The 11,714-nt window shown below is 34.2% G+C and overlaps 1 protein-coding gene and 1 pseudogene across 2 annotated transcripts; both read left to right on the top strand.

Moving 5' to 3' along the window:
- Positions 1-325: 325 nt before the first annotated feature.
- LOC105976974 (aspartyl protease family protein 1-like) lies at positions 326-4,002 on the top strand (annotated as a pseudogene). The gene is made up of 10 exons (XR_016029822.1): positions 326-719; positions 1,296-1,430; positions 1,577-1,779; positions 1,897-2,124; positions 2,208-2,343; positions 2,421-2,494; positions 2,569-2,668; positions 2,747-2,804; positions 3,572-3,643; positions 3,724-4,002. The product of XR_016029822.1 is annotated as an aspartyl protease family protein 1-like (transcript).
- A 2,471-nt stretch (positions 4,003-6,473) lies between these two features.
- Positions 6,474-10,751, top strand: LOC105958442 (aspartyl protease family protein 1). Its single transcript, XM_088814060.1, has 10 exons — positions 6,474-6,791; positions 8,470-8,605; positions 8,687-8,916; positions 9,028-9,252; positions 9,392-9,527; positions 9,609-9,682; positions 9,773-9,872; positions 9,947-10,004; positions 10,090-10,161; positions 10,458-10,751. The coding sequence occupies exons 1-10, from the start codon at positions 6,493-6,495 to the stop codon at positions 10,640-10,642; spliced, it is 1,515 nt and encodes a 504-aa protein (XP_088670186.1). The 5' UTR covers positions 6,474-6,492; the 3' UTR covers positions 10,643-10,751.
- The last annotated feature ends 963 nt before the right edge of the window (positions 10,752-11,714 follow it).

Below are 11,714 nucleotides of genomic sequence, written 5' to 3'. Positions count from 1 at the left end.
TGCGTTGGTTGAAATTTTCGACCCGATCCTATAGGTCGATTAAAAAATACTATCCGCTTAAAAATATGATCAGTAATGGATCGGTTGGTGCATAAAAACCAATGTGCCAGCCCTAAATATAACTAACTATAAGTACAATATTTCAATATTATTCCAGTTATAAATTACAATATTGTTTGTACAAATGTGGACTTTGTACAAACAGATTATACAAAGGAAACGAACATATGATATTATGAATATGATATTGGTGATGATGATGATGCTCTTTAATTGTACTTGAATTGGTCAAGCACTCTTTCATTCTTTTTGTCGACATGTTCAACTTTCATTTCTTTCTCTTATAATACATGTATTGCATTATCTTCAACAATTTGCATTCTCATCTCCATTGACTCATCTCCTATAATGAACATGTGTTTTAAGAAATCACTATTTGGGAATTGTCTGATGCTAATAGCGTTTACGTGTTGGATTAATGCGAAGAGCACCGAAGCATTTGGGACGTTCGGATTCGACATCCACCACAGATATTCCGACACGGTTATGCAATTCTTGAATGTGGATGGGTTGCCGGAGAAGGGCACCGTTGACTACTATGCCGCCATGGCCCACCGTGATCAGCTCTTCAAGGGCCGCCGCCTTGCCTCCACCGCCTCCACCCCCATCCTCACTTTCTATGGTGGCAACGAGACTTACCACATCATGAGTCTTTCACAGTAAGTTCTCATTTGGTAGTTGTTATTACAGTATTACTTTTTTTTTCTTAAGATGTATTGGGGATAGATGTAAACCACACTAGGCTAACCATGTGTGACAAGCTCGATCCAGCGATCGTTTGCAAGGGGACTTGAATCTGGGTCAATTGACACAGACCAACTTGCTCCAACCGCTAGACGATCAGAAAATCTGTATTACTCCTAAACTTGCAAATGATTTCGATCTTTAAAATCCATTCGCAGAATCCACAGTTCACTTTTGACATCAAAACTTGCATAAAATTTCAAGAGAGGCTAACTCTTTGCTCTGCAGTGTCCTTGTTTCAAATAATTACAAGTTAACTATGTTGATTTACTATCTTGACTCGAAAAACAATTTCATTGTTTCTGCTGAAATTGGTTATCGGACATGTTTCTCAATGTGCATCACATATTATTATTCTACAATGGCAGCTTTGTCACTTGTTTATTAATCGCCTATTTCTCGTTCTTGCTCGGGCGCCAAAACGCTAAGCATATGGTATCACTTTCCATCACTTATGTTTAAATCTTACATTATGTTCTGCTTATTTGCAGCTTGCATTATTCATTTGTCAAAGTGGTACCCCTAATCTGGAATTTCTTGTCGCACTTGACACTGGCAGTAACCTATTTTGGTTACCATGTGATTGCACTAACTGTGCACGTAACTTCAACTTCACCGACGGATCAGTAAGTTGAATAATTTGCCGGTATTCAACGTGTAGTCAAATGACAAACCAATTCATTTTAATCAATATATTTTATATATTGAATTATGTTGCCACATATTGGTATCTCCAGTTGTTGTTCTTACTTAATTTAATTTAATGTAACAGAGATTCGAACTAGAGACATACAGTCCTAGTAATTCGACAACTAGCAAGCCACCCACAAGAGGATGCTCGACCACTCTTAATGTTTGTTCTTACCAAATAATAAATGGCAATATCTCAAGTACAGGGATATTGGTCGATGATATTTTGCATTTGGGTACAGAATCAAATCCACAAGACATTGTTGATGTCTCAATTACATTAGGGTGTGTACCCTTTTTTTTATTTTTTTATTTTTTTTTTCTTCTTTGTGATTATTTTGAAGCTTAGATAATTATATAATTCAGATAATTTCTGGGTACTTTTTCTTTTTTGTATTTCAGGTGTGCGAAAAATCTAAGCGGGTCGTTCTTGAACACTAATGGTGGTATAAATGGTGTATTTGGACTTGGTATGGACAGTATATCTGTACCTAGCATTTTAGCTGACAAAGGTGTTGTAGCAAATTCTTTCTCTATGTGTTTTGGCTCTGGTGAAATCGGAAGAATTGAATTCGGAGATAAAGGGAGTTCGCAACAAAAAACAACTCCCTTTAATCTTCAACAATCACAGTAAGCAACAAGTGATCAATCCTATGCTTTTTCTTCGGTTTTATTTATTCCATATTCATTTATCTTCCCATCTTTTTTCGCAGACCGACTTATAATATCACTGTGACAAAAATTGGTGTGGGTAATAATGTCACCGATCTTGAGTTCACCGCAAATTTCGACTCGTCCGTCGCATATACACACATCACCGACCCAGCTTACTCGTTTATTGTAAACAATGTTAGTTAACTATATATAATGTTCTTATTCTTAGCCTGTGAAAGTATGAACTCTGAGGCTATTTTCATCTTTTGCAGTTCAATTCTCGAATAACCGACAAACCCTATCAATTTCCAGGCGAGACTAGACTCAACTATTGTTATGCACTCGGGTCCGTTTTAATTCGTCAACATTCTTATCATTTTCGTGTATCGTCTTTTGCCTCATTATTTATTTTCCCTACAGTGCAAATCAAGAAAGGTATATAACCCCAAACTTGACATTCACAATGAAAGGTGGAAGCCAATTTAACGTTACTGCACCAACGATTGAGTTTATACGGAAGGTGAGAAATTCTTAGTCGATAAATTTATGAGAAAATTGCATCGAAAAAAATGGTGCTAAGATTTGAATCTATATCCAGGGAGGAAAGGCATATTGTCTGGCTATTGTCAAAAGCAAGAGTGTTAACGTCATTGGACGTGAGTATTCGAACCGTTTATTAAATAGTTTGCTTGTTTTTCACCATTTGTTTGCTTAAATTGCATTCCATATCCTTTGCATTGTAACTATACAGACATCCAAAATACGTAGATACGAATTTGAGTGTCTAGCTATGTAGTATGAAAAACTTCAACTTCTTAAAGTTTCTGTGTTTCAGACACTCGAGGACACATGCCGGACAAATTATGGACCATTTTTACATGTTTGAATAGCAAATTTCCAAGTATCTTTGTTGCTTCCCTAGTTATTTACATGATTTAATGATCAATTGGAAATTGATAGTTGATAGTAAAATTTATTTTGAATATGCTTGTATGAAAAAATATAAAAGAATTTATGTAATTACACCCCTATAATTTTAATATTTACATTTTCCCCCGAGCTCTCGTATTCTTATTTTTTAGATATGCTGATTCCTCATGTCCGTTTTCCTGTTTCCCAGTATCATCGTTTCCCTATCCGTGTTACATATGTGTCGAGTGATAGAAAAACATGTAAAGAATAGTTAAATTTTGATCGGATTTAGATTATGCTTATCTTGAATAGTTTTGCTTTTGAGTCTATTAGAAACGAATGTCTGCTACAACTCGCTCGAACGAAATCCTCTATTGTTTATGGTGTTCCATCTAATATTTCAAATTCAACAATACACGTCATGTATAAAACGACATTATCACTATGAAACTCGCGTGTATGTGATTTTTTCCGTCAACTTTCAATATTTATAATGTTGAATTCTTCCCAGAAAATTTTATGGAAGGTTACCGCATAGTCTTCGATCGTGAGGAGATGGTTTTGGGTTGGAAAGAATCTAACTGTGAGTTGGTTTTAATCTCTTTTTGCTCTTTTCAATTCGTTGCACTCAATTTTAAATGCATTCAAAACTATTAATCTCAGGCTATGATTCCATATTGTCGAAAACTCTACCGCCAAACAAGGGAAACTCCTCTCGGCCAAGTCCACCACCACCACCACCGACAAACGGTGTTGGAAGATTGACTAGCGGACTTGTGACGGTGTTAGTTGCTACTTCTTCCCACCACTTTGCCATTCTTTCTTCATGATCTGTTCACCATAGTGGAACTTTTATAATACTTGTCAATAGTTTGTGTATGAACTAAACATAATTTCAGATTCGACAAATAAACATCTTATGATTGGTTCGACTATTCAAAATTTCGATCGCCGAATCCAATCTTTTGTAGATATAAAACGAAAAAATGACACCTATACTATAACCAATGAGGGTATAAAAAAATAAGAGAAAAAAAAAGGGATCTTATTTGCTACTGAAACAGAACTGAAAATCTCCTATCTATGAGATAGTTCTTCGTACAAAATTAATTAGTAGAGAAAAAAATAATTATAAAAATGCATTACGGTTGTTTAGGTTTACATAATTTTAGAAACTTACACCGTTTGTGCCAATATTGCACCAACGGCGAGCAAAAGCAATGTTATTAGATAACTCGGGAAAAGCTCGATCAGGAACCACACGTGCAAATTTACATTACGAATACATACCTATTTATATAAGGTCAAATGACAAATAAGCTCGTGAGAAGGGACTTAAATGCACATAGGTCCAGACAAAACAGTTTCGCCTGAAAAACTCATTTCATGTCTTTTGTCTAAAATACCTCTCAATAATATAATTTTCATTTATTTCATTCATTGTACAATAACTTCATCAATATTGCACATTAACCCCTTATTTGAAAAAAATATATCATATTTACCATATTTTCATAATTTTTTAACATTTTCGTTTTTAGAAAATAATTTTTTTTCTGAAATTCTTTTTTCACACTGATTTTGGAGTTGACTTTTAATTTCTTTTATTTTTTATTTTTTTTCTCTCTAAATTACTGTACTAACAACAAAATTATTGTTTGAGACAATAATATTGATTGCCAAAACCGTAATATTACTGCCCCAAACGGTAATATTACTATACCAAACAGTAATATTACTGCAAGAAACAGTAAGATTACGGTCAGAGATAGCAAAATTGCAAGCCAAAACGATAAAACTAATTAATCAGTAAATTACTGTCTCATATAGTAATATTATTTTCGGAGACGGTAATTTAAATATTACTATCTTAGCCAGTTAAATTACTGTCTGTGACAGCAATATTACTGTCTTTTACTGCAATATTACTATTTGAGATAGTAATATTGCAAGCCAAGACAATAATATTAATGAAAATTGCACGAAAACAATTTAATCAACATCCACACAAAAAATTATAATTTGAATTTTGTTATCATAAGTCAACTTGAAACGAGAAGATAGAACATTTTCGAATATGACAACAGTCATCTTCAACAATAGTCATATTCAAATATGACTATAGTCATGTTACTGTTGGTGCTCAAATCTGAACCTGTGTGTTCAGATCTGGAGGAAAAAAAGAAATCGATACAGAAAGAAATAGATATAGAAAGATAACGAAAAAGAGGGAGGGGAAGTTGACGACAGCGGCGGTGAACGAAAGAGAGAGTGAAGGAGGCGACGGTGATGGTGGTGGTGTACAGATTTGGAGAGAAAAAAAGACAAAGAAATCGAAAGAGAGAAAAAGATTTACGTGAAGACTAAGGAGGCGACGGCGGCGGCAACGAGCGTTGACGGTGTTGGTGGTGTACAGATCTGGAAAAAAAAAAGAGAAATCGAGAGAGATAACGAACAAGAAAGAAAGATAATTTATGTGAAAACAAAGGAGGCGGCGCCGACGATGGAGAAAGGTCGAAATTTTCGGAGAGAATTGAGAGATTTAGGTGGAGGGGTGCATAAGAGAGGGAGATGAAAGTGATAGAAGTGGAGACAAATAATTATGATTTATGTTTATAGTGGTTGAAGATATTTTTGTCTTCTCGCACTAATTCAGCGTGGATCTCACTAAATCAAAATAAAATTTGAATGTAGGCAAAAATGTTTTAAAGTCAATTATCTTTAATTCAAAATATTTTCCATTTGAGAAGTATTGCATATTTCGCCGGTAGAAAAAATGATATATATATATATATATATATATATATATATATATATATATATATATATATATATATATATATATATATATATATATATATATATATATATATATATATATATATATAATAAACCAGAGTTACCGGCGGGAGATATTACTCTGTTAAGATGTCAAGATGTCAGCAGTTGATGGCATATAAATACAATATTCATTGTAATAGCTATTTCTTTTATGATAATAATTTGCCGAGGAGAAAAGTAAGAGTAGAAGAGTGCGAAGCTCGTTAACCCCAGGAAGAATTTTGCCAGATTAGCAGTTGCTCTTGCAAAGTGTAGACTTTTTAGATAAAAAAAAAAAGATAAATATTAAACAATGGAATTTGCCTCCATTGTCGTTGACTTTTCGGCTTCCAATTTCATATTATGAAGGTGAATGATGATCGCGTTGTCTTCTTCTTCTTCTTCTTATCCACTCTCTCTCTCTCTCTCTCTCTACTCTCCAGTTGTATTTGAATTGATCAAGTCGACACATGTTTCAACTCTCCGAATTTCTCTTTCTTATAATGTCATGCATTATCTTCAATAATAGGAGGAGATTGGTTTAACTTAATTCTCTAGTGTTTTTATTTTTGTGGGGGTTCCTTTGTTTTTCCAATAAAGTAATTATTAATCATGTGTTTTAAGAATTCAGTATTTGGGAGTTGTTTGATGCTAGTTGTGTTTGCGTGTTGGTTTAATGCGAAGAGCAGCGATGCATATGGGACATTCGGTTTCGATATCCACCACAGATATTCCGACACTGTCAAGCAATTCTTGAATGTCGATGGATTGCCGGAGAAGGGTACCGTCGAATATTACTCCGCCGTGGCCCACCGCGATCGGCACCTCAAGGGCCGCCACCTCGCCACCTCTACCCCCATCCTCACTATCTATGGTGGAAATGAAACTCAGCGTGTCAGAGCTCTTGGATAGTAAGTAGCTATACGATTGCTTTAATTTTGTGCTGTATGTACGTTTGTAAGAGCATCTCCGACCGGTTTCACCATTTTTTCACCAAATCCCATTTATGGTGGTGAAAAAATGGGTTCATATCCCACCGGTAGCACACCATTTTACTCTTCCACCATTTTTTGTTGAAAAATTGTGTTTTTTGTCTCCAATGGGTTTCACCAAAATTTAGACCAAATATTAAAATAATAATATTTCACCATTTCACCACTTGTAGGAAATGAGATTTGATTTGGTTTCCCATGGCATTTCACCATATATGCCCCAAAAATGTAAATCTAATGTTAATCGTAATTTTATAATATTTTATTTCCTAAATATTAATTATAGATCCAAATGCTAAGTAATAAATTTTCTTAACTATATAATTTAAAAATTATGTTATCATTCTATTAAATGTCTATAAATGTCTCGTCCTGTATTTCATCTATTAAAGTGTGTTTCGTTAATCATTCTAGTGTTACTTATTATATTTTATTAATAGCAATTAGCATATTAGTTAAGTAAAGAGATAAACTAATAAACATTGATACCAACAAAATATACAAATTAATTAAAAATAAGCATATTTATATTATTAGAATTAATGTTTTGTTAATAATAACAAATGTATTTATATTTTAAAAACTAATTTAATAATGAATACCAATGTATATACGATAAATATGTTAATAAGTTGGTAATGGGGTGCAATTAGTTAAAATCGTCATTTGATATGGTACTTAATAAAATGGTGTTAATTACGACAAATCCTATTTTTACCTCTATATTTGGTAGGAAAAATAGGATTTGGTGGAAAAAATAGGAAAATGGTGGACCGGTGGGAGATGAAAATTCCTTCACCAAAAAATTTGGTGGAAAAATAGGATTTGAGTATTTGGTGATATGAGGGTTGACCACGGTGGGTGGCTAAAACCAAATCTCTATAATTTTCGATGTAATGGTGAAATAGAAATTTCGGGTGGAAGGCTAAAAACACCTAAATTGGATGAAAAAATGCCGTTATGGCGTCCGGTCAGAGATGCCCTAAGCAGTTCTAATTAGGGGTGGAAATTGGAATGGAATTTTCGAATTCGGCCAATTATGATATGAAAATATCCGAATTTGGAACCGTATTTTTCATTTGAATTTCCGAAATTCCGATTCCCAATGTTTCCGAATTTATTTGGAACGGAATCGAAATGGTGTATAAAATTACCGGAAATTCCGATTTTTTCGAACTCATTTTTGGATTTTCTTGAATTCTACTTCTAAATTTCAAAAAAGAAGATAAAATGTCTCTGAAAATTCCCAGTATATCCGAATTTGGAACAAGAGATTATAAATTAATGTAATTTCCGAAATTCAGCATATTCCGAGGCATTCCGAAACTGGAATGAATTTTTGCATTCCGATTTTTTTGGAACGGAAATTGAAACCCATTTGTACTTCCGAAAAAAATTGAAAATTCTCCGAAAAAGCCATTTCTGATCCATTCCATCCGATTTTTACCCTAGTTCTAATGCATTATTACTTCTTAATTATGTTAATTACCTATCTTCTCAGGGATATCTGTTTCAGTAATTTTCTAATTTAGAAAACTGAAGTAGTTATATTTATTTCCATTAAAACATCATCACACTTTGTTCTGTTCATTTGCAGCTTGCATTATTCATTTGTTACCGTGGGTACCCCTGCTATGACATTTATCATGGCACTCGACACCGGCACTGACCTATTTTGGTTACCATGTGATTGCACTACGTGTGCACGTAGCTTCAACACCACTACAGGAAAGGTAACATATTCAATTTGCGGGTATTTAATCGATTTTATTTTTTTTATACTTTATTATTCTTACTTAATTCCAATGTAACAGAAAATCGAACTAGAGATATACAGTCCTAGTAATTCAACAACTAGCACTCCACTTCCATGTAACAGCACTTTGTGTGGACCCACTAGAGGATGCTCTGCCAGGTTTAATGCTTGTTCTTACCAACAAGTACGAGCCAACGCCTCGAGTAGCGGGATATTGGTAGACGATGTTTTGCATTTGGGTACAAATACCAATCCACAAGATCCTTACGATGTCACTGTTACATTAGGGTTGGTGCTTTGTGTTCTTGTTGATGTTGGAGAACTGTAACATTGTTAACATGGTCTTTTCACTGCCTATAATTTGTTCCGTAATAAGATTTAATATATCTTGTGCTTCAGATGTGGACAAAATCAAACCGGCTCTTTCTTGGACCGTGGTGGTATTAATGGTGTATTCGGGCTTGGTATGGACAATATATCCGTCCCTAGCGTTTTAGCTAAAAAAGGTGCTATAGCAAATTCATTCTCCATGTGTTTTCGCTTTGATGGACAAGGAAGAATTGAATTTGGAGATAAAGGAAGTCCACTACAAAAAACAACTCCCTTTAATCTTCAACAATCTCAGTAAGTAAATTGTCAGTCGTTTTTTCTATATATATATATATATATATATATATATATATATATATATATATATATATATATATATATATATATATATATATATATATATGTATTATTTATCTTCCCAGCTTTCTGGCAGCACAAATTACAATATATCTGTGACACAAGTTGTTGTGGGTAATAATGTCTCCAATCTTGGGTTCACCGCAATTTTCGACACTGGTACCACATTTACGCAACTGAACGACCCAACTTACTCGTTTGTTATACAGAGCCTAAGTAACATCACGTTATTATATTGTCCAGATGTTTCGTAATTTTTAGCATTCTGATATACTTTCTTCTTATGCACGCAGTTCAATTCTCAAGTAACTCATCCACGTTACCAACCTCAACCCAAGGTTTATTTCGACTACTGCTATTTACTCAGGTCTCAGTTAATTACGCAACAACCTTTTTCCGAGCATTTTTATCATTTTTGTGTTTCATTTTTTGCCTCATAATTTATGTTGTCATGCAGTGCAAATCAAGATAGCTATATAACCCCTAACTTGACCTTCACAATGAAAGGCGGAAGCCAATTTAAAGTTACTGCACCAACGGTTAGGCTTATACGACCGGTGAGAATTTTTACGGGATAAATGTATGGGAAAATTCATGCGGAAAAAGTGCTAAGGTTTCTATTCATATGCAGGGTATAAATGCATATTGTTTGGCTATTCAGAAAAGCGAGGATATTAACGTCATTGGACGTGAGTATTTGTAAACCATGCATATATTATGTTGATATTTTTCTCATGAATTTACTATATTAATACTTTTTCGATTTGTTCGCAGAAAATTATATGGAAGGTTACCGCTTAGTCTTTGATCGTGAGGAGATGGTTTTGGGTTGGAAAGAAGCTAACTGTGAGTCGATTTCTTCTATTTCTGCTTTCTTCATTCTTTGGCAACTGATGCATATACAGTAGAACCTCGATTAATTAATAACATCGCTTAAATAATAATTTATTCCGATCCCAACTCGGTAAAGACGTACCAAATTTTTAGTTTGATACTTTGATATTTGGCTAAATTAATAGAATTTTACTGGTCCCGACTGTATTAATTTATAGAGGTTTAACTTGTATATATGTATAAATGTGTGTGTGTCCCCGTGAGCATGCAATGAATTTGAAATGCATTTTTGTAACAATATATCTCAGGCTATGATTCCATCTCGTCGGAAACTCTACAACCAAACTCCACTCGTCCACGTCCATCGCAACAACCACCACCACCGCCATCACCACCACCGACAAACGATGCCACTCGTTTGAGTTCCATGACTGCCGGAGTTGTGGCGGTGATACTCATCGTTTTCTCTCACAACTTCATCGTTCTTTCTTAATGAGTTTCTTATTACCAAGTACACATCGCCTTATTTGAGTGATATGTTTGAACTCTACAATAAAACTTCAAACACCGTGTTAATTCCTTTACTCGAGTTGACTTACGGTGTTTATGTACATAGACATGGGCACATTGTTCTCGAAGCTTGTTGCTACACTTGTCGTTATTCAATGGTTGAAAATATATGTTTTTTTACAGTAAGCATTTGTCATTTGTCTTAATTTTGTTTCTTGAAAATAGTACAGTTGATTCCCAGTTTTCGGACTTGAGATGTAGTGTAGGGTTGATTATGCTTACCTGAAATTCGGAGCTGGCCGTGAAAAATATTACTATGACTTAAGATCTTTCCCGAATATTAATTTAAATTGTTACGACGAAAAAATTAATGAACTCAATTTTGTAATTCATTCTCATAATAAAATCCATCAAAAATAGATTATTTCATTACAGAGCAAATATTTGCTCAATTTTCATCAGAATCTTCATCAAGGATATACAAGTATGGAACGCTTGTCGTACCTTTTCAGTTGAAGTTTTAGGGTCTTTTAACCAAGCTCTGCAGTGTTCGAAATTATCCGTTTTTTCAGCTTATCATCATAAGAAACCATTTTAGCCTACATAAATGTCCAGATTAAAAAAAATATATATTATAGAAGGAAAATTTACGTGTATATAAAAGAAGGCATAAGCACCTTCTTGAAGAGTCGATCGCACCGAGTGTATGATGCATGATAATGTCTACATCCTCTTCCGGCATATGAAGTGAACTTATCGTTAGGCTATACTATTCTAGGGCCTCGTTTGGGAATTAAGATATGACTTGATATACAATTTAATCAAGACTTGTTACTTGCTAGGCTACACAGTACAATGAGGTCCCGTTTGGTTGTCAAGATATATCATGATTAACTAAATAGTTGGACTTAATTTGATATTTGGTATCCCCAATAATTGCCGGGTCGACCCGCCAAAATTATATAATCATGGCTTATCTTGCCTTATCTTGGCTCATCTTGCCTTCTTATGAGTTTTTTTTGTTGGACGTTACAAGCTCCAATAAAATAATTCGG

The sequence above is a fragment of the Erythranthe guttata genome, chromosome 14, assembly GCF_056151865.1.
Source record: "Erythranthe guttata isolate IM_541 chromosome 14, IM_541, whole genome shotgun sequence".
NCBI lineage: Eukaryota > Viridiplantae > Streptophyta > Magnoliopsida > Lamiales > Phrymaceae > Erythranthe > Erythranthe guttata.
This window is presented reverse-complemented; position numbering and strand designations above follow the sequence as displayed.

Bases quoted from the DNA above. Each gene is read 5' to 3' on its own strand.
- LOC105958442 (XM_088814060.1), top strand. From the start codon at position 6,493: ATGTGTTTTAAGAATTCAGTATTTGGGAGTTGTTTGATGCTAGTTGTG. The intron at 6,792-8,469 runs GTAAGTAGCTAT...GTTCATTTGCAG, and splicing joins CGTGTCAGAGCTCTTGGATA to CTTGCATTATTCATTTGTTA. The intron at 10,005-10,089 runs GTGAGTATTTGT...ATTTGTTCGCAG, and splicing joins GGATATTAACGTCATTGGAC to AAAATTATATGGAAGGTTAC.